Source organism: Nerophis lumbriciformis, linkage group LG16 (assembly GCF_033978685.3).
Source record: "Nerophis lumbriciformis linkage group LG16, RoL_Nlum_v2.1, whole genome shotgun sequence".
Taxonomy (NCBI): Eukaryota; Metazoa; Chordata; class Actinopteri; order Syngnathiformes; family Syngnathidae; genus Nerophis; species Nerophis lumbriciformis.
This window is the reverse complement of record NC_084563.2, coordinates 20,578,114-20,602,296: the sequence shown is the minus strand read 5'-3', so window position 1 is coordinate 20,602,296 and position 24,183 is coordinate 20,578,114. Positions and strand designations below refer to the sequence as shown.

Here is a 24,183-nt window from a genome sequence, read left to right as displayed (position 1 = left end):
AGTTTGTGTTTTTACTTTATTTTGAACATTAAATCATGTTTTCCCGTATAACGCCTTCCGCCTTCTCTGCATCTTGGGGTTCGCGTCCTACAACTCCTGACATAATGATCCAGCCTAGTACGAACCTCGCGGAGATTTCCTTGGCGGAGAGACTTAACAAAGCTTTATCGTTGATGGCCGAATCAAAAAAAAGCTTTGCCTCTTTTTGTGACCCCTCCCACCCATCCCTGTCCTGTGTTGGTTTCTCGTGGGACGTCTTGGATCCGTCCCTTGAGGGGGGGGCTATGAGTAGCTGTGCAGCTGGGGAGGCACAGCTACTCCTCACCCCAGTGGGTCTGCAACAGACGGCGCCGTCCTCTCCGGTGGGCCGGCAGACGCCACCATGCAGTCCGGTGGGCCGGCAGACGCCACCATGCAGTCCGGTGGGCCGGCAGACGCCACCATGCAGTCCGGTGGGCCGGCAGACGCCACCATGCAGTCCGGTGGGCCGGCAGACGCCACCATGCACTCCGGTGGGTCTACAACCTACGGCACCACCATCCTGTCCGGTGGGCCAGCAGCAGAGGGCGCCACCATCCTCCTCTCCGGTGGGTCTACAACCTACGGCGCCACCATCCTCCTCTCCGGTGGGTCTACAACCTACGGCGCCACCATCCTCCTCTCCGGTGGGCCAGCAGCAGAGGGCGCCACCATCCTCCTCTCCGGTGGGCCAGCAGCAGAGGGCGCCACCATCCTCCTCTCCGGTGGGCCAGCAGCAGAGGGCACCACCATCCTCCTCTCCGGTGGGCCAGCAGCAGAGGGCGCCACCATCCTCCTCTCCGGTGGGCCAGCAGCAGAGGGCGCCACCATCCTCCTCTCCGGTGGGCCAGCAGCAGAGGGCGCCACCATCCTCTCCGGTGGGCCAGCAGCAGAGGGCGCCACCACCATCCTCTTCTCCGGTGGGCCAGCAGCAGAGGGCGCCACCACCATCCTCTTCTCCGGTGGGCCAGCAGCAGAGGGCGCCACCACCATCCTCTTCTCCGGTGGGCCAGCAGCAGAGGGCGCCACCATCCTCTTCTCTGGTGGGCCAGCAGCAGAGGGCGCCACCATCCTCTTCTCCGGTGGGCCAGCAGCAGAGGGCGCCACCATCCTCTTCTCCGGTGGGCCAGCAGCAGAGGGCGCCACCATCCTCTTCTCCGGTGGGCCAGCAGCAGAGGGCGCCACCGCCATCCTCTTCTCCGGTGGGCCAGCAGCAGAGGGCGCCACCGCCATCCTCTTCTCCGGTGGGCCAGCAGCAGAGGGCGCCACCGCCATCCTCTTCTCCGGTGGGCCAGCAGCAGAGGGCGCCACCGCCATCCTCTTCTCCGGTTGGCCAGCAGCAGAGGGCGCCACCGCCATCCTCTTCTCCGGTGGGCCAGCAGCAGAGGGCGCCACCGCCATCTTCTCCGGTGGGCCAGCAGAGGGCGCCACCATCGTCTCCGGTGGGTTCTCCCACACCGGCGGACGAGCCGCCTCGCCAATTGCGGCGGCGTTCAACTCGCCGTCGCCACCTAACCCTTCCCCGCTGGTTGCGGGGACACTTAGCCTGGTGGCCCACCTCCTTGTCCTCCCTCCACCCTCCCGTGACTTTGGACTTTTTTGGGGTGGGGGGGGTTCTAGAACGTCTGGTATCCGTTTTAGGAAGGGGGGCTACTGTCAGGCTTGTCCCTGACAGTTTGACTGTGTTTTAGTTTTTTCTCTGCGTTTGTCTTAGTTTTCTGTCCAGCACTTTTATTTTGTCTTTATTTCCTACTTGTCTCCCTGAGTGCTGTGTCCCCTCAGCTGTGGCTGATTGGCACCTGGCCACACCTGGTGTCAATCAGCCAGCTGCTATTTATACCTGCCCTACCCTCCAGTCACTGCTGGATCATTGTCATCACTACCTGATTGTCATTGCCAATGTCATTGTAGTGTCTACCTGTCCTTGTCGCTGTCGTCATAGCGGTAAGCTGTTCCTTATAGCTATTTACGGTTGGTTTCTCCTAGCTTCTTGTTTTCCTGTTAGCCAGATCCTGTTAGCCGTTTGCTATTTCCAGTTTTTCTGTTTTCTGGTTCCTGTTTCCATTTTGCCTGTTCCTAGTTTGTGTTTTTACTTTATTTTGAACATTAAATCATGTTTTCCCGTATAACGCCTTCCGCCTTCTCTGCATCTTGGGGTTCGCGTCCTACAACTCCTGACAAAACATAGCTTATGTGGTACTGTCAAAATGAAAATTGCAAAAAACATATTAAACGTGACAAAATAAAGAAATTAAATACAAACCCCGTTTCCATATGAGTTGGGAAATTGTTTTAGATGTAATTATAAGCGGAATACAATGATTTGCAAATCATTTTCAACCCATATTCAATTGAATGCACTACAAAGACAACATATTTGATGTTCAAACTGATAAACATTTTTTTTTTGCAAATAATCATTAACTTTAGAATTTGATGCCAGCAACACGTGACAAAGAAGTTGGGAAAGGTGGCAATGGATACTGATAAAGTTGAGGAATGCTCATCAAACACTTACCGGGTATTTGGAACATCCCACAGGTGAGCAGGCTAATTGGGAACAGGTGGGTGCCATGATTGGGTATAAAAGTAGATTCCATGAAATGCTCAGTCATTCACAAACAAGGATGGGGCGAGGGTCACCACTTTGTCAACAAATGCTTGAGCAAATTGTTGAACAGTTTAAGAAAAACCTTTCTCAACCAGCTATTGCAAGGAATTTAGGGATTTCACCATCTACGGTCCGTAATATCATCAAAGGGTTCAGAGAATCTAGAGAATTCAATGCACGTAAGCAGCTAACCCCGTGACCTTCGATCCCTCAGGCTGTACTGCATCAACAAGCGACATCAGTGTGTAAAGGATATCACCACATGGGCTCAGGAACACTTCAGAAACCCACTGTCAGTAACTACAGTTGGTCGCTACATCTGTAAGTGCAAGTTAAAACTCTCCTATGCAAGGCGAAAACCGTTTATCAACAACACCCAGAAACGCCGTCGGCTTCGCTGGGCCTGAGCGCATCTAAGATGGACTGATGCAAAGTGGAAAAGTGTTCTGTGGTCTGACGAGTCCACATTTCAAATTTGTTTTTGGAAACTGTGGACGTCGTGTCCTCCGGAACAAAGAGGAAAAGAACCATCCGGATTGTTATAGGCGCAAAGTTGAAAAGCCAGCATCTGTGATGGTATGGGGGTGTATTAGTGCCCAAGACATGGGTAACTTACACATCTGTGAAGGCACCATTAATGCTGAAAGGTACATACAGGTTTTGGAGCAACATATGTTGCCATCCAAGCAACGTTACCATGGACGCCCCTGCTTATTTCAGCAAGACAATGCCAAGCCACGTGTTACATCAACGTGGTTTCATAGTAAAAGAGTGCGGGTACTAGACTGGCCTGCCTGTAGTCCAGACCTGTCTCCCATTGAAAATGTTTGGCGCATTATGAAGCCTAAAATACCACAACGGAGACCCCCGGACTGTTGAACAACTTAAGCTGTACATCAAGCAAGAATGGGAAAGAATTCCACCTGAGAAATTTAAAAAATGTGTCTCCTCAGTTCCCAAACGTTTACTGAGTGTTTAAAAGGAAAGGCCATGTAACACAGTGGTGAACATGCCCTTTCCCAACTACTTTGTCACGTGTTGCAGCCATGAAATTCTAAGTTAATTATTATTTGCAAAAAAAAAAAAAAAAAGTTTATGAGTTTGAACATCAAATATCTTGTCTTTGTAGTGCATTCAATTGAATATGGGTTGAAAAGGATTTGTATTCCGTTTATATTTACATCTAACACAATTTCCCAACTCATATGGAAACGGGGTTTGTATTTGAACTCACAATTTGGGCAGATTTAATACAGCATGGCAACATAAGCTAGCTGAATTCTGATTGGATACAAGCTCTAACCTAAAAACAACAGCACACTTTTTTGATCTAGAAGGGAAACATGAAGACAATATGAATACTTTTAGATATTTAGAGAAAGTAAATAAAAAATACTTTTATCTTTAATTATGATTATGATTTCTGGTTATGTTAGGCCAGCAGAGAATGACAAACGGCAAACAATTGGTTTGTTCATTTGCTTTAATGAGGCAGAAAATATCACTTGTTCATCGGCAACACGTATTGCGCTCTTTTCACCGTTCACCCAACGTGTTCTTTAAATGCTGATCAATTGGAAAGACACAAAACCACAACACTTAAACCATATTGCATCTATTTTTTGTTTGCTTTGTTATTTACACAAATGAACCAAAATGTCGTGTTGTACAGGAAAAAAAATACAGCATTATTTCAAACCTAAAATCATCAATACATTCTTCCCCCTCCATTGTCATTGTTGTTTGCTTTTTTTGGGGGGTTATCATGTCTACATTCAAATTTCCTTTTTTCTTCATAAAAACCATTCAGCATCTTGGGACACATACGAGTCATTGTCAAAAACATTCAATCCGACACTACGTCTTTTTTTTTCCTTTCTTGCTTTTAGAAAAAATACTTAGAAAAGCAGCACACAAAATGTATAAATACTGACCATTTTCACTTGATATAAAAAGGGACGCAAACACAATATTCCAATTATGTGTTTATCAGGGGGTAATAATCCACAAAACCCAAAACCAGTGAAGTTGGCACGTTGTGTAAATGGTAAATAAAAACAGAATACAATGATTTGTAAATCCTTTTCAACTTATATTCAATTGAACAGACTGCAAAGACAAGATATTTAATGTTTGATTTAAAAAAAAAAAAAATTCTTTTTGCAAATAATCAATAACTTAGAATTTAATGGCAGCAACACATTGCAAAAAAGTTTTCACAGGGTAATTTTTACCACTGTGTTACATGGCCTTTCCTTTTAACAACACTCAGTAAACGTTTTGAGGACTGAGGAGACCAACTTTTGAAGCTTCTCAGGTGGAATTCTTTCCCATTCTTGCTTGATGTACAGCTTAAGTTGTTCAACAGTCCGGGGGTCTCTGCTGTGGTATTTTAGGCTTCATAATGTGCCACACATTTTCAATGGGAGACAGGTCTGAACTACAGGCAGGCCAGTCTAGTACCCGCACTCTTTTACTATGAAGCCACGCTGTTGTAACACACGGATTGGCATTTTCTTGCTGAAATAAGCAGGGGCGTCCATAATGTTGCTTGGATGGCAACATATGTTGCTCCAAAACCTGTATGTACCTTTCAGCATTAATGGTGCATTCACAGATATGGAAGTTACCCATGCCTTGAGCACTAATACACCCCCATACCATCACAGATGCTGGCTTTGGAACTTTGCGCCTAGAACAATCCGGATGGTTCTTTTCCTCTTTGTTCCGGAGGACACGACGTCCACAGTTTCCAAAAACAAATTTGAAATGTGGACTCGTCAGACCACAGAACACTTTTCCACTTTGCATCAGTCCATCTTAGATGAGCTCGGGCCCAGCGAAGCAGGCGGCATTTCTGGGTGTTGTTGATAAATGGCTTTGGCTTTGCATAGTAGAGTTTTAACTTGCATTTACAGATGTAGTGACAAACTGTAGTTACTGACAGTGGTTTTCTGAAGTGTTCCTAAGCCCATGTGGTGATATCCTTTACATACTGATGTCGCTTTTTGATGCTGTACCGCCTGAGGGATCGAAGGTCCATAATGTCATCGCTTACGTGCAGTGATTTCTCCAGATTCTCTGAACCTTTTGATGATATTACGGACCGTAGATGGTGAAATCCCTAAATTCCTTGCAATAGCTGGTTGAGAAATGTTGTTCTTAAACAATTTGCTCAGGCATTTGTTGACAAAGTGGTGACCCTCGCCCCATCCTTGTTTGTGAATGACTGAGCATTTCATGGAAGCTGCTTTTATACCCAATCATGGCACCCACCTGTTCCCAATTAGCCTGTTCACCTGTGGGGATGTTCCAAATAAGTGTTAGATGAGCATTCCTCAACTTGTGCCAGCTTTTTTGAAACATGTTGCAGGCATCAAATGAGCTAATATTTGCAAAAAAATAACAAAGTTTACCAGTTGGAACGTTAAGTATTTTGTCTTTGCAGTCTATTCAATTGAATATAAGTTGAAAAGGATTTGCAAATCATTGTATTCTGTTTTTATTTACCATTTACACAACGTGCCAACTTCACTGGTTTTGGGGTTTGTATATCAGAAACACTTTTTTGAAGATACTCCTGAGTAGGATAAATATTGCAAAATAAATATAAAGACAGTAGTAAATAAATAAGTTAAAACCACCCAGCATCACAGCATATTGCTTTTCAAGACGGAACGTTTCACATGTGGAATTTTTCGAATGGTGTTACAATCATCATTTCGCATTTTTTGTGCTGTTTTTGTTGTTGTTGCTGATCTAACCAAAAGTAGCATCCTTCAGCCCCAAGGTGCTCGATGTGGCATGAACATGAAAGACAGCAGTAAGAAAGGAAGTGGGGAGCAAGTGAGGGGCCTCGTGGCAGAATTAACCCCTCGCCCGTGGTTGCGGTTCCTCTTATTGTTTCTCTCCCGCACCCGAGGAGGCTTGTGTGGGTTGGAGGCCGGGGGAGAGGCGGGCTTGGTGTGAGGAGGAGAGTGAGGACCGTAGCCCGGCCAGTCGTTGTCGTATCTTTCTCTGCTGTCTTCGCCCCCTGAACCGCTGCCCTCGTCGCCTGAAAGCAGCACAAGAATGTCATGTTTTAATCACGTGACTTATTTATTTACTATTAGGAGTTGTGCCTTTATCGTGTGAGGCCTTTATTTGTGCATGTACAGTACAGGCCAAAAGTTTGGACACACCTTCTCATTCAATGATTTTTCTTTATTTTCATGACTATTTACATTGTAGATCAGGGGTGTTAAACTCGTTTTCATCGAGTGCCACGTCGCAGTTATGGTTGCCCTCAGAGGGCTGCCTTTAACAATGAGTAATATATGAATATACATGTATATGTATATATATATATATATATATATATATATATATATATATATATAAAACATTAACAATATATTTTTTTACATAAGCTGCAAAATTGTTTTTTTATTTTACTTTAAAAACTGGCAGCTCAGTCACCAGAATTTTTACAATAAAAGCAATTGTTTTTTTTTTACAGCATATACAAATGGAATAAATAGAATGGAATGGAGAAACAATACCACTGTTTTTAGCAGTAAAATTCAAGCAATAGAGTTGCCAGTTGTTGTTTTTTTTTACCGTAAAATCTTGTTGTTTTAATGTTTATTTTTGTTCGTTTTTTAATGTTTTAGTGTCTTACTGTATATGGAAAAAAACAGTACCAAAGTTGATTTTACGGTTAAAAAAAATTAACGTAAAATCTGTTGTCAATTTTGCAGTCTACAATTTGATTGATAATTTGTTTTGAAATCATAAGTCAAGCAGATAATCAAGTACAGTATTTATCTTTATTTTAACAAGAAATATTTTTGGAATACTAGATGATGTCATTTTTTGATTTTGATAATATTACATTTTGAAAGATATGCAATTGCTTGCAGTACATGATTTTTAATGTCAAAAGGAAAAGAAAACAAATATATTTAGTAGGAAAAGATTAAGCATTTTATTAACGCATATTATTTCCAGGCTTTCGCGGGCCACATAAAATAATGTGGCGGGCCAGATTTGGCCCCCGGGCCTTGAGTTTGACACTTGTGTTGTAGATTGTCACTGAAGGCATCAAAACTATGAATGAACACATCTGGGGTTATGTACCTAACACAAAAAAAGGTGAAATAACTGAAAACATGTTTTATGTTCTAGTTTCTTCAAAATAGCCACCCTTTGCTCCGATTACTGCTTTGCACACTCTTGGCATTCTCTCCATGAGCTTCAAGAGGAACACTGCAAAAACGGAAATCTAAGTAAGATTAAATTGAATTGCTCATTTTCTGTCAGATAAGATAATTCTTCTCACTAAGCAGATTTTTATGTTAGAGTGTTTTACTTGTTTTAAGTGTTTTGGTCCTAAATGATCTCAGTAAGATATTACAGCTTGTTGCTGAGATTTGATGACCTACATTGAGTAAAACATGCTTGAAACTAGAATATCAACTGATGCAAAGCTGTGTAATCAATTCGGGGCGGCATGGCATAGTGGGTAGAGCAACCGTGCCAGAAACCTGAGGGTTGCAGGTTCGCTCCCCACGTCTTACCATCCAAAAATCGCTGCCGTTGTGTCCTTGGGCGGGACACTTCACCCTTTGCCCCCGGTGCCACTCACACCGGTGAATTGAATGATGAATGATAGGTGGTGGTCGGAGGGGCCGTTGGCGCAAATTGCAGCCACGCTTCCGTCAGTCTACCCCAGGGCAGCTGTGGCTATGAAAGTAGCTTACCACCACCAGGTGTGAATGAATGATGGGTTCTCCATGTAAAGCGACTTTGGGTACTTAGAAAAGCGCTATATAAATCCCAGGTATTATTATTATTATTATTAAACTACTTTTTTAAAGTAATAATTTCTTACTTCAAGCATGAAAAAATAAATCATGAAGCCGAGCGCATATCATTATGTCAAGATAATGGCACTAGCATTCAAGAATATTATTCAACATATTGAGCAAAAAGGTCTCTTTTTTTTCTACCAAGAAAAGTGCACTTGTTATTAGTGAGAATATACTTATTTTAAGGTATTTTGGGGTTCATTGAGGTTAGCTAATTTTACTTGTTTTGGAAAGTCTTGACAAGCCGAATTTTCTTGTTCTGTTGGCAGATAATTTTGCTTAGTTCAAATACAATACCCCTCATTTTTGTATTTTTTTCCCTTGTTTTTAAACACTGACTTTTTGCAGTGTAGTCACCTGAAAGGGTTTTCACTTCACAGGTGTCATAGTTTTGATGCCTTCAGTGACAATCTACAAGGCAAATAGTCATGAAAATAAAGAAAACACATTGAAATGAGAAGGTGGAGTCCAAACTTTTGGCCTGTAATGTACGTTTTTAATCATAATATTGGGGGAAAAATTATATTATGTTTTATTATTTATTGTATTTATTTGTATTACTCTTTTTTTTAATTTGTAAATGAAAATACAAAATATACAAACAGTGAAGGATGTTTAATACAATATAATACACATACTTATTCAAATCAGAATACCAACAAATTATATTTCTAAAGTACCTGTTCAATATAACATGTATGTATTTGTATGGTACTGTACATATATTGTGTATATTTTGGATTTCCTTTTTTAAAAATGATATCAAAACTAAATACAAATATTTTAAATAATAGCATATTTTTTATAGTCTTTTTTGTGGACACGTCTCTGATATTCTTTTTTTTCCTCATCAAACTGTTCATTATTTTCTTTGTTTGTTTTCCCTCTTTTTTTCCCCCAATGTTAAAGTGTTTACCTTCTCTTTAAACTCCACCTCAGCTCACTAGTTACTCAGTACTTGAGTAGTTTTTTCACCAAATACTTATACTCTTACTCAAGTAATTATTTGCATGACTACTTTTTACATTTACTTAGTGGAAAGAGGATTCATATGGCCCCATTCGTCACGGTTTTCCTGACACATGAAACGTGACAAATTTGATCAAATGTTTTACACTAAAGCTGCTAAAACCAATTCAATGTATATCCGTATATGCTAAGCTATTTAGAATAAAATAAAAACATTGTTATCTTAGCTTTTGTGTTACAAGTGATGAAGTTGTTAGTGTTATACATAATATACAATACCTTAATAATATTGAATTCATTTAGTTTTCAGAACATATCGAGGGCCATAAAGTGTGTGATCGCCATTGCCGATTAATACCTTTTAAAAACCGATCCCCTCTGGCTAATATTGTCTTTATTTGTAGTCCCACAGATGACAAGCTTGCAGCTAATTGTGTATCTCCATACACAGTGTGGAGACACTGCCCTAAGTTAATAATAGTCACCACTATTACAGCAAATAAACTACATTTCTTAGTATCTTAAGTGTCATTATCAAGTGTTAGGACAAGGCTAAACTGGCTACACACCTTGAGCAAGCCAGGAGCAGGCAAGCTAATAGCTAGGCTAGCTTTAAACAACAGAATTGGTGAAGGGTCTCAGTTATCAGTCAGTCAGTGTTAAAATTATGTCATATATTCATATATTATTTTACTTTCAATGCTTAAACTTCAGATCTATTCATTGACATAAAGTTGAAAAAAATGTTTTATGCCTTTTTTGTCTAAGAAAACCCTTTTTTTTTTTTATATATTTTTTTATTTCATTTCTGATTATTATAATTATTATTAATGTATTATTATTTCTTTTTTTGTTTATTTAATTGATGTATTTGTAGATACTACTTTGTTTTTTTTTTGCTGTTTCTTTCTTTTTTGGGGGGTGGGGTGGGTGGTATGGTTGGGATATAAACAAAAAATATTTTGACATTTAGGGTTAAAACAGATGTATGATGTATGTGAATATGATGTAATGGATAGGAATGTCTGATGCTGGATGTCAATAAAAAAAAAAAAATAAAATAAAAAATAAAAAAACAACCTTTTTTTAATGGCAAAAACACACAGTATGCAATATTTTACCCCCAAAATTTTCTAAGTGGAATATTTGATGTGAAGTAATTAGAGCCTTAAATAAGTCAATAATTCATAACAACATCGCTTTTGGCTCAATATAGTTTTTTTGAGCAATGACAGTTAAAAAAAAATCAGACTAAAGGTCTTGAGTACCAGACTTCAGACCTACAAAACGAAATACATTTCTTAAAATTATTTTTGTATTATGCCCTTTTTTTTTTTTTTAAAGAAACCCATGTTTTATTCACATGGCGAACACACAAAATGTATTATATTTTCTCCACAAAAGTGGAATATTTGATGTGAAATAATTGGAGCCTTGAATACGTCAATAATTTATACCAACATATATTTTGATTCATTATGAATTTTTGCGCAATGACAGTTTTAAATTAAAAAAAAAACCCGCCTGCATTGCATCTCTGTGTTATTACCGTATTTTCTGGACCATAAGGCGCACAGGATTATAAGGCGCACTGCTGATGACCAGGTCTATTCACGTCTATTTTCATACAAAAGGTGCATCGGATTATAGGGTGCATTAAAGGAGTAATTTTTTTTTTTTTTTTTCTAAATGTAAAAGACTTCCTTGTGGTCTACATAACATGTAATGGTAGTTCTTTGGTCAAAATGTTGCATAGATGATGTTTTACAGATCATCTTCAAGCCGCTTTCTGACAGACGCTTCCGGATGCGCCGTTTTGTGGGCGGTCTTATTCATGTGCCTCCACTTCGACAGCGTCTTCTCCCCGCCATCTTTGTTGTAGCGTGCAAGGACGGGGGTGGAAGAAGTGTCAAAAGATGGCACTAACTGTTTTAATGACATTCAGACTTTACGTGAATCAATAATGGAGCAGCATCTCCTCATCCGTGGCTCACTAGTGCGACAACCACGCCGGAAATGTGTCCCCGTGAAAAACCGTCTCGAATAACTAAAGTTCCTTGGGCGAATAATGTAAACTCACTACACTGGTATGTTTTAAGCTCTTCCATGGTGAGTTTACTGACAGATATAAGTAAGAACTTTACACTACTTTATATTAGAAATGGCAACAGCGGAGGATGAATGTCCCATGACAAGAAGATAGAGAAAAAGAAGAAGATTATCGACTACGGTGTCGGCACGGACTACAATGGCGGACGCGCACAAATTTTCAGGATTTATGCAGATCCCAAATACACATCAGCAGGTACCAGAAGGTAGGAAAATATGGTTTTGCATAATTTAGCGAAACAAAACGGCAGATAAAATTGTTTTTAAAGTTAAAGTACCAATGATTGTCACACACACACACTAGGTGTGGCGAAATTATTCTCTGCATTTGACCCATCACCCTTGATCACCCCCTGGGAGGTGAGGGGAGCAGTAGGCAGCAGTGGTGGCCACGCCCGGGAATCATTTTTGATGATTTAACCCCCAATTCCAACCCTTGATACTGAGTGCCAAGCAGGGAGGTAATGGGTCCCATTTTTATAGACTTTGGTATGACTCGGCCGGGGTTTGAACTCACAACCTACCGATCTCAGGGCGGACACTCCAACCACTAGGCCCCTGAGTACGGCTATAATGTCTGCAAATAGGTGCCATTTTGCGGTCCTTATACACACACCATAATAATACCCGTATGTTGAAGCAGAGTACGTCTGACTATGGTAGCCGTAATACTCTTGACAATCCATCGAGCGGTGCGTCTTCATCGCTTACCAAAGTCGTACTAAAACATTTTGATAGATTTTTGAGCGCCGTGTCTAATGTTCTATATTCTCAATGAATCATTTAAAGTTTTGGTGTTGTCTACTGGTGTCATCTTGCAGTCTACACTAGAGACGTCCGATAATGGCTTTTTTGCCGATATCCGATATTCCGATATTGTCCAACTCTTAATTACCGATACCGATATCAACCGATATCAACCGATACCGATATATACAGTTGTGGGATTAACACATTATTATGCCTAATTTTGTTGTGATGCCCCGCTGGATGCATTAAACAATGTAAGAAGCTTTTTCAAAATAAGAAAACAACTTCAACTTAAGTTATGGAAAAAAATGCCAACATGGCACTGCCATATTTATTATTGAAGTCACAAAGTGCATTATTTTTTTTAACATGCCTCAAAACAGCAGCTTGGAATTTGGGACATGCATTAGGAGGTTGAGGTGGGCGGGGTTAGGGGGTGGTGGGGTGGGTAGGAGGTAGCGGGGGTGTATATTGTAGCGTCCCGGAAGACTTAGTGCTGCAAGGGGTTCTGGGTATTTGTTTATGTTGTGTTACGGTGCGGATGTTCTCCCGAAATATGTTTGTCATTCTTGTTTGGTGTAGGTTCACAGTGTGGCGCATATTTGTAACAGTGTTAAACTTGTTTATACGGCCACCCTCAGTGTGACCTGTATGGCTGTTGACCAAGTATGCATTGCATTCACTTGTGTGTGCGAAAAGCCATAGATATTATGTGATTGGGCCGGCACGCAAAGGCAGTGCCTTCAAGGTTTATTGGCGCTCTGTACTTCTCCCTACGTCCGTGTACACAGCGGCGTTTTAAAAAGTCATACATTTTACTTTTTGAAACCGATACCGATAATTTTGAAACCGATACCGATAATTTCCGATATTACATTTTAAAGCATTTATCGGCCGATAATATCGGCAGTCCGATATTATCGGACATCCCTAGTCTACACGTATCTCCTATGTGTGACTGCCATCTACTGGTCACACTTATTACACCATGTACCAAAAAAATAACTTTGAGGTCGGCAAGCACAACCACAATTATTCCGTACATTAGGCGCACCGGGTTATAAGGCGCACTGTCGATTTTTGAGAAAATGAAAGGATTTTAAGTGCGCCTTATAGTCCGAAAAATTATCGGTCTCGTAATCAGCACCATAAATGCCTGCTCGGAACATCCCTAGACGAAACACCTTACTTGTGAAGTGAATTGTATTTATATAGCACTTTTCTCTAGTGACTCAAAGCGCTTTACATAGTGAAACCCAATATCTAAGTTACATTTAAACCAGTGTGAGTGGCACTGGGAGCAGGTGGGTAAAGTGTCTTGCCCAAGGACACAACGGCATTGACTAGGACGGCGGAAGCGGGGATCGAACCTGGAACCCTCAAGTTGCTGGCACGGCCACTCTACCAACCGAGCTATGCCGCCCCAACTTGAGAAACAACTTTTTTGAGGGCCAACATTTGAGGGATATGAACAAGCTTGGCACTCAGCATGAAGGGTTGGAATTGGGGGTTAAATCACCAAAAATGATTCCCGGGCACGTGCTGCTCACTGCTCCCCTCACCTCCCAGGGGGTGATCAAGGGTGATGGGTCAAATGCAGAGAATAATTTCGCCCCACCTAGTGTGTGTGTGACTATCATTGGTACTTTAACTTTAACTTTAAGACTGTGTGAAGGCACTGACTGTCCATGAAGTCCACGTCCTGTCCAGCCTGTGCGTGTCTCAGCTTGTTGGTGACCACCCTCAGCTCCATGAGCAGCTGCCTCGTCCTCACATCGGGCCGTCCGAGGTCCACCTCTATCTCCGGGTTGTTGATCTGACTGGCCAGGCCGTCACCCGTCACCTCCGGGAGATACCTGAAAAGTCCACGCAAAGAAACGTTAACGACTCGCTGAGTGTTAGAATAATGATGTATATATTATCATCATAACTTTATGCTTAAGGGCTGTTACTATAAATTATTGTCAATTGTGCTGAAGTGGTATTTATTTTTGTATCTGTGCAAGCTGGCAATCCAAAAGATTGCCAGCCGTCTTTATCAGTGTTGTGTCTAGACTCGGCCTGCTGACTGCCAAGGCCGAACACCGCCGTGATGCAGACAGAGCAGAGACAAGGCGATATGACCTGCGTCAACTAATTTTCATTTATTCTATAACAGTGGTTCTTAACCTTGTTGGAGGTACCGAACCCCACCAGTTTCATATGCGCATTCACCGAACCCTTCTTTAGTGAAAAATAAAATGTTTTATTTTTTTCAAATTCAAGACAAAGTTATATGTTTTTGGTAACACTTTAGTATGAGGAACATATTCTAAGTAACAAAGACTTAATTTAGAGTTATTTGGTTAGGGTTAGGGTTAGAGGATTAGGGTTATAATAAGGCCATGCCGAATAAGTCATTAATAAGTACTTAATAATGACTAGTTAAGAGCCAATATGTTACTAATTTGCATTTTAATAAGCAACTAATTAATGGTGAATATGTTCCCCATACTAAAGTGTTACCATGTTTTATTACTGGTGCACAAAATGAACCGTGCATGAACATCACCTTGTTTAAACAACAAAACCAACACAGTGCATAAACTCACAACAAATTACACATCTGCAAATCAGTCTGACTTCTGATGTTGCCGTATCCGTAATACACCGATAGGGAGAAGTTTTTATTTACACGATGAAGTCGGGTGTGTTTTGACCTACGCCGAACCCCTGGGGCCGACTCACCAAACCCCTAGGGTTCGATCGAACCCAGGTTAAGAACCACTGTTCTATAATTATATATTGTGTCTAACTGGAGTTGTCGAGATTAGCCCCTTCCCTCAGCGACAGCTTCAGTGCTGTAACAGGGACCTTCCAAATAATCAGAGGAGGCGCGCGGGCTTGATTTTTAGAACGTAGTTTGGATCGGTAACTAGAATACAGTCTGAAACACGTGTCTCCTCACACTGCAAAAAATTAGTGTTCAAAAACAAGAAAAAAAAATAAAAATTAAGGGTATTTTATTTTGAACTAAGCAAAATTACCGTATTTTTCGGAGTATAAGTCGCACCGGCCGAAAATGCATAATAAAGAAGGAAAAAAACATATATAAGTCGCACTGGAGTATAAGTCGCATTTTTTGGGGGAAATTTATTTGATAAAAGCCAACACCAAGAATAGACATTTGAAAGGCAATTTAAAATAAATAAAGAATAGTGAACAACAGGCTGAATAAGTGTACGTTATATGACACATAAATAACCAACTGAGAACGTGCCTGGTATGTTAACGTAACATATTATGGTATCATTCAAATAACTATAACATATAGAACATGCTATACGTTTACCAAACAATCTGTCACTACTAATCACTAAATCCCATGAAATCTTATACGTCTAGTCTCTTACGTGAATGAGATAAATAATATTATTTGATATTTTACGGTAATGTGTTAATAATTTCACACATAAGTCACACCCCCGGCCAAACTATGAAAAAAACTGCGACTTATAGTCCGAAAAATACGGTACCTGCCAATAGAACAAGAAAATTCGGCTTGTCAAGACTTTCCAAAACAAGTACAATTAAAGCTGCAAGCAGCGATGGACGTGACCGACTTTGAGGACTCATAAAATCCAAACCGGAGCAGTACTTAAAACTCTTTCATCAACTTTTAATCAGAAGGGTTCAATCTCTCTCCTGTGCTAATTTGAAGCCAACACAACAAACAACGCTCAGAGGAGATAATGTTTGAAAAAAGGTGACTGTTTTTACACAACTTTTGTTTTGAAGGGGGAATTGCAAACTTCCTGTTGATTTTTGCTGGGGGTTGTCAGTGTATGAAATATAGGTCTAAGTGAGACCTACATAGAGGTTTTTATTTCATGTCTCTATGACATTCCTACTGGGAGTTACAGGCAGCTAGAGCACAATTTTGAGTTTTGGGGTTTGGTTTTTTGATTAGATCGCAATTTTCGCCAGTCCTGATGTGTGTGTCCAATTTGGTGAGTTTTGAAGCATGTTAAGGGGGTCAAATTACAGCTCAAAGAGGCGGCGGTATAATAATAAAACGCTAGAAATACAATAGGGTCCTCTGTCCCAAAGGGACTCGGTCCCTAATTAGCTAACCTCAATGAACCCAAAAATACCTTAAAATAAGTATATTCTCACTAATAACAAGCACATTTTTCTTGGTAGAAAAAAAAATTAGACCTTTTTGCTCAATATGTTGAAAAATATTCTTAAATTAAGTACATGCTAGTGCCATTATCTTGACATAATGATATGCACTCGGCATCATGATTTTTTTTTTTCATGCTTGAAGTAAGAAATGATTACTTTAAAAAAGTAGTTTTATACTTGTGACTGTTGATGACACAGCTTTGCAACAGTTGATATTCTAGTTTCAAGCATGTTTTACTCAATATAGGTCCTCAAATCTCAGCAACAAGCTGTAATATCTGACTGAGATCATTTAGGACCAAAACCCTTAAAACAAGTAAAACACTCTAACATAAAATCTGCTTAGTGAGAAGAATTATCTTATCAGACAGAAAATAAGCAAATATCACCCTTATTTGAGATATTTCATCTTACTTAGATTTCAGTTTTTGCAGTGCATGAGTTAAATTGAACTCTGTCTCCGCATGATTCCTTGTTTCTTGTCTGATTCATAGACGTCATCAGTGTTTGAACCTGACACCGAGCAATGTTCACCTCCCGCGGGTCTGCCCGTTCCAGCAGCGATCCTCGTTGGTGACGTCGGCAGCCATTTTGTCATCGCTGCAGATGGTGTGTGGGAGGGACACCCAGAAGCTCCCCATGGGCCGCAGACGCTCCTTCAGTTCGGTAACCTGCACGGAGGCAGCCTGTGAGTCGGACTAAAAGTGTTCTGGAGCGCGTGGAAGCCGCGGCGCTTTGCGTCCCTTCCACCCACACGAGTCAGAGTTTGGTGGGAAACAGAATATGGTTGGAAAGACATGTTTGCTATGTGGCCGAAGAAAGGTTGTGAAGTCTCCTTCTCACGTGCCAAAGCAGACCAACTGACATCATCTCATATTTTAAAACATGAAGTTGTGCACATCATTATTTTGTTTACAAGAGTCAAACTACAAAACCCAAAACCAGTGAAGTTGGCACGTTGACAATCCATCCATCCTTCCATTTTCTACTGCTTGTCCCTTTTGGCGTCGCGGGGGGGGTACTGGAGCCTATCTCAGCGGCATTCGGGCGGAAGGCGTGGTACACCTTGGACAAGTCGCCACCTCATCGCAGCATACTTGCCAACCCTCCCGATTTTCCCGGGAGACTCCCGAATTTCAGTGCCCCTCCCGAAAATCTCCCAGCGCAACCATTCTCCCGAATTTCTCCCGATTTCCACCCGGACAACAATATTGGGGGTGTGCCTCAAAGGCACTGCCTTGAGCGTCTTCTCCAACCTGTCATCACGTCCACATTTCCTCCATACAATCAGCGTGCCGGCCCAGTCACATAATATATGCAGCTTTTACACACACACACAAGTGGATGCAGCCATACAGGTCACATTGAGGGTGGCCGTATAAACAACTTTAACACGGTTACAAATATGCGCCACACTGTGAACCCACACCAAACAAGAATGACAAACACATTTCGGGAGAACATCCGCACCGTAACACAACATAAACACAACAGAACAAATACCCAGAATCCCTTGCAGCACTACAATATACACCCCCGCTACCACCAAATCCCCCCCCCCCCTCAACCCCCTCCAATCTCCCGAATTTGGAGGTCTCAAGGTTGGCAAGTATGCATCACAGGGCCAACACAGATAGACAGACAACATTCACACTCACATTCACACACTAGGGCCAATTTAGTGTTGCCAATCAACCTATCCCCAGGTGCATGTCTTTGGAGGTGGGAGGAAGCCGGAGTACCCGGAGGGAACACACGCAGTCACGGGGAGAACATGCAAACTCCACACAGAAAGATGCCGAGCCCGGGATTGAACTCAGGACCTTCGTATTGTGAGGCACATGCACTAACCCCTGCCCCCGTTGGCACGTTGTGTAAATGGTAAATAAAGACAGAATATAATGATTTGTGAATCCTTTCCAACTTATATTCAATTGACTACACTGCAAAGACAAGATACTTAACGTTCGAACTGGTAAACTTTGTTATTTTTTGCACATTATTAGCTCATTTGGAATTTGATGCCTGCAAGATGTTTCAAAAAGACTGACAAAGTTGAGGAATGCTCATCAAACACTTATTTGGAACATCCCACAGGTGAACAGGCTCATTGGGAACAGGTGGGTGCCATGATTGGGTATAAAAGTAGCTTCCATGAAATGCGCCGTCATTCACAAACAAGGATGGGGCGAGGGTCACCACTTTGTGAACAAATGCGTGAGCAAATTGTCCAACAGTTTAAGAACTACATTTCTCAACCAGCTATTGCAAGGAGTTTAGGGATTTCACCATCTACGGTCTGTAATATCATCAAAAGTTTTAGAGAATCTGGAGAAATCACTGCACGGAAGCGATGATATTACGGACCTTCGATCCCTCAGGCGGTACTGCATCAACAAGAGACATCAGTGTGTAAAGGATACCACCACATGGGCTCAGGAACACTTCAGAAAACCACTGTCAGTAACTACAGTTGGTCGCTACATCTGTAAGTGCAAGTTAAAACTCTACTATGCAAAGCCAAAGCCATTTATCAACAACACCCAGAAACGCCGCCGGCTTCGCTGGGCCCGGGCTCATCTAAGATGGACTGATGCAAGGTGGAAAAGTGTTCTGTGGTCTGACGAGTCCACATTTCAAATTGTTTCTGGAAAATGTGGACGTTGTGTCCTCCGCAGCAAAGAGGAAAAGAACCATCCGGATTGTTATAGGCGCAAAGTTGAAAAGCCAGCATCTGTGATGGTATGGGGGTGCATTAGTGCCCAAGACATGGGTAACTTACACATCTGTGAAGGTACCATTAATGCTGAAAGGTACATACAGGTTTTGGAGCAACATATGTTGCCAACCAAGCAACATTATGGACGCCCCTGCTTATTTCAGCAAGACAATGCCAAGCCACGTGTCACAACAGCGTGGCTTCATAGTAAAAGAGTGCGGGTACTAGACTGGCCTGCCTGTAGTCCAGAACTGTCTCCCATTGAAAATGTGTGGCGTATTATGAAGCCTAAAATACCACAACGGAGACCCCCGGAATGTTGAACAACTTAAGCTGTACATCAAGCAAGAATGGGAAAGAATTCCACCTGAAAAGCTTCAAAAATTGGTCTCCTCAGTTCCCAAACGTTTACTGAGTGTTGTTAAAAGGAAAGGCCATGCAACACAGTGGTAAAAATGTCCCTGTGCCAACTTATTTGCAATGTGTTGCTGCCATTAAATTCTAAGTTAATGATTATTTTCAAAAAAAAAAAGAAGTTTCTCAGTTGGAACATTAAATATCTTGTCTTTGCAGTCTACTCAATTGAATATAGGTTGAAAAGGATTAGCAAATCATTGTATTCTGTTTTTATTTACGAATTACACAACGTGCCAACTTCACTGGTTTTGGGTTTTGTATATCAGAGCTTTTTTCTACTCAAATGAATCGATATATTTCAATTGTTGCAGCCCTAGAACATAGTGAATTAAACCAAATTTTTATAGTTGTCTTTTTGTTTATTGTTTAAACCTGATTATTTATAGTCAACACAAATCTTTACATACAATATTATTAACGTAATTGAACTGCAATTTTATTAATTTTGTCTTTTATGCACACATTCGGGCAAAATGGTTTAAAAAGCACGACTGTTCTCACCAGTCGGTCCAGGTTGGTGCCTGCAGCAGTGGTGGGTTTTTCCTCTGGGGTGTAGGTGCGGAAAGGCCTCCTGTTGCCACCCGGCTCTTTGGGGGAGCGCTTGGACCGTCCTTGAAGATTTCTGGGATTTCCACAACCTTGGAACACCTACAAGAACAACATTGAATTCAGATCCACAGTCTGTCGGCGAAAGTTTGGTCGGACAAATCTGAGGTGGTGTTTTTACTGCCTTCAGCCAAACCGCCTCACTTTGTCTTTCTTTCCCTTCAAGGAAAAAAGCCAAGCTGCGAAGGAAAGAACTCCCGGTTCCTTGAAGCGCTGCCACGTATGAGAGCAAGACGTGGGTGCCTCTCAGGTGGGTTGGCTTGCCAAGCTTCAGTCTCACTGTCGGACTGTCATCCCGCTGTGCGTGGGAATGTGTTGCGTGACTCGAAATGGACATTACAGCGAGACGACAACCGACATGATACGTGCGAGACAACAACCAACATTACACGAGCGAGACAACAATCAACATCACACGAGCGAGACAACAACCAACATCATACGAGACAACAACCGACATCATATCAGCGGGACAACAACCGACATCATACGTGCGAGACAACAACCGACATCATACGTGCGAGAAAACAACCAACATCACACGAGACAACAACCGACATCATACGTGCGAGACAACAACCAACATCACACAAAACAACCGACATCATACGTGCGAGACAACAACCAACATCACACGAGACAACAACCGACATCATACGGGCGAGACAACAACCAACATCATACAAGACAACAACCGACATCATACGAGCGAGACAACAACCAACATCACACAAAACAACCGACATCATACGTGCGAGACAACAACCAACATCACACGAGACAACAACCGACATCATACGTGCGAGACAACAACCAACATCACACAAAACAACCGACATCATACGTGCGAGACAACAACCAACATCACACGAGACAACAACCGACATCATACGAGCGAGACAACAACCGACATCATACGAGCGAGACAACAACCGACATCATACGAGCGAGACAACAACCAACATCATACGAGACAACAACCGACATCATACGAGCGAGACAACAACCGACATCATACGAGCAAGACAACAACCAACATCATACGAGCGAGACAACAACCAACATCATACGAGACAACAACCGACATCATACGAGCGAGACAACAACCAACATCATACAAGACAACAACCGACATCATACGAGCGAGACAACAACCGACACCATACGTGCGAGACAACAACCAACATCACACGAGACAACAACCAACATCATACGAGCGACACAACAACCGACATCATACGTGCGAGACAACAACCAACATCACACGAGCGAGACAACAACCAACATCATACAAGACAACAACCGACATCATACGAGCGAGACAACAACCAACATCACACGAGACAACAACCGACATCATACGAGCGATACAACAACCAACATCATACAAGACAACAACCGACATCATACGAACGAGACAACAACCAACATCACACGAGACAACAACCGACATCATACGAGCGAGACAACAACCAACATCATACAAGACAACAACCGACATCATACGAGCGAGACAACAACCGACATCATACGAGACAACAACCGACATCATACTAGCGAGACAACAACCAACATCATACGAGACAACAACCGACATCATACGAGCGAGACAACAACCGACATCATACGAGCGAGACAACAACCGACATCATACGAGACAACAACCGACATCATACGAGCGAGACAACAACCAACATCATACGAGACAACACCCAACATCATACGAGCGAGACAACAACCAACATCATACAAGACAACAACCGACATCATACGAGCGAGACAACAACCGACACCATACGTGCGAGACAACAACCAACATCACACGAGACAACAACCAACATCATACGAGCGACACAACAACCGACATCATACGTGCGAGACAACAACCAACATCACACGAGCGAGACAACAACCAACATCATACAAGACAACAACCGACATCATACGAGCGATACAACAACCAACATCATACAAGACAACAACCGACATCATACGAGCGAGACAACAACCAACATCACACGAGACAACAACCGACATCATACGAGCGAGACAACAACCAACATCATACAAGACAACAACCGACATCATACGAGCGAGACAACAACCAACATCACACGAGACAACAACCGACATCATACGAGCGAGACAACAACCAACATCATACAAGACAACAACCGACATCATAGAAGCGAGACAACAACCAACATCATACAAGACAACAACCGACATCATACGAGCGAGACAACAAGAGCGCAATTTTGAGTTTTGGGGCTAGCTTTTTTGATTAGATCGCTATTTTTGCCAGTCCTGATGTGTGTGTCAAATATGGTGAGTTTTGAAGCATGTTAAGGGGGTCAAATTACAGCTCAAAGAGGCGGCGGAATAATAATAATAAAACCTTACAATTACAATAGTGTCCTCAGTCCCAATGGGACATTGCAGTCCCTAATAAATAGATGAATTTTGGTGTAGAAAAACCAAATGTGTGAATGCTTTGGAGCATTCACACAGTAAAGTAAGATGGTGTGGTTTAAGTGTATGGATGGACCGTGAGGACTTTTTCCGGGACATCTTCTGGATTTTCTGCGTGTTTTTATAGGTACATGTCCCAATACAACAAGCATTCACAAGCTTAAAAATAAATCCATCATTAACTAATAATTAGGAATAACAGCTTGAGAACGCCTGTCAACAGGTGACACATCTCCATGACAACAGTCTCCCATAATCGGTTGGCTCTGAACGCAGGAAAATTAGACGCTGGCTGTGCCGGTTGCTCTTAGCCGCTTCCTAGTCTAAAAAAAGGTCAAGGACCAAGAGAATAAACAAAACAAAAGAAACGATTCTTGCCTTGGTGGAGATGCTGACGCTGTTTTCTTGCATGTGCATGATGGCTTCAGACACTTTGACGGAGATGGAGTCTGCCGCCAACTCCATGTTGAAGGGCCCCTCCAACTTCTCTGCAACCTGGTAGAGGGCGTCTGATGGGAGACAGAGCAGGTGAGTCTACAATCGCAGGTAGGCTACTAGAGAAATGCTAACATGAGTGGTTGTGTAAAAACAAGTTGAAAGAGAAGGTTATTTATTACATTTGATAATGCAAACCCCAAAACCAGTGAAGTTGGCACGTTGTGTAAATGGTAAATAAAAACAGAATACAATGATTTGCAAATCCTTTTCAACTTATATTCAATTGAATAGACTGCAAAGACAAGATATTTAATGTTCCAACTGAGAAATGTAATTTTGTTTTGCAAATAATCATTAACTTGGAATTTAATGGCAGCAACACATTGCAAAAAAGTTGTCACAGGGGCATTTTTACCACTGTGTTACATGGCCTTTCCTTTTAACAACACTCAGTAAATGTTTGGGAACTGAGGAGACACATTTTTTAAGCTTTTCAGGTGGAATTCTTTCCCATTCTTGCTTGATGTACAGCTTAAGTTGTTCAACAGTCCGGGGTCTCCATTGTGGTATTTTAGGCTTCATATTGCACCACACATTTTCAATGGGAGACAGGTCTGGACTACAGGCAGGCCAGTCGAGTACCCACAGTTTTTTACTATGAAGCCACGCTGTTGTGACACCTGCAGAATGTGGCTTGGCATTGTCTTGCTGAAATAAGCAGGGGCGTCCATGATAACATTGCTTAGATGGCAACATATGTTGCTCCAAAACCTGTATGTACCTTTCAGAATTAATGGTGCCTTCACAGATGTGTAAGTTACCCATGCCTTAGGCACTAATACAACCCCATACCATCACAGATCCTGGCTATTGAAGTTTACACCTAAAACAATCCGAATGGTTCTTTTCCTCTTTGGTACGGAGGACACGACATCCACAGTTTCCAAAAACAATTTGAAATGTGGACTCGTCAAGACCAACTTTTCCACTTTGCATCAGTCCATCTTAGATGAGCTCGGGCCCAGCGAAGCCGGTGGCATTTCTGGGTGTTGTTGATA

At 42.0% G+C, this 24,183-nt stretch overlaps 1 protein-coding gene across 1 annotated transcript in view; it reads right to left on the bottom strand.

Annotated features, from left to right (window-relative positions):
- Window positions 1-4,103: 4,103 nt before the first annotated feature.
- gpc2 (glypican 2) overlaps window positions 4,104-24,183 on the bottom strand; it is a 30,456-nt gene continuing 10,376 nt past the window's right edge. Inside the window, exons 7-11 of the mRNA XM_061976769.1 lie at window positions 23,066-23,196; window positions 20,111-20,257; window positions 17,008-17,144; window positions 13,990-14,162; window positions 4,104-6,683 (exon numbers count right to left, since the gene is read on the bottom strand). Of these exons, the coding sequence (XP_061832753.1) occupies window positions 6,409-6,683; window positions 13,990-14,162; window positions 17,008-17,144; window positions 20,111-20,257; window positions 23,066-23,196 (863 nt within the window). The 3' untranslated portion in view covers window positions 4,104-6,408. The remainder of the gene's footprint in view (window positions 6,684-13,989; window positions 14,163-17,007; window positions 17,145-20,110; window positions 20,258-23,065; window positions 23,197-24,183) is intronic.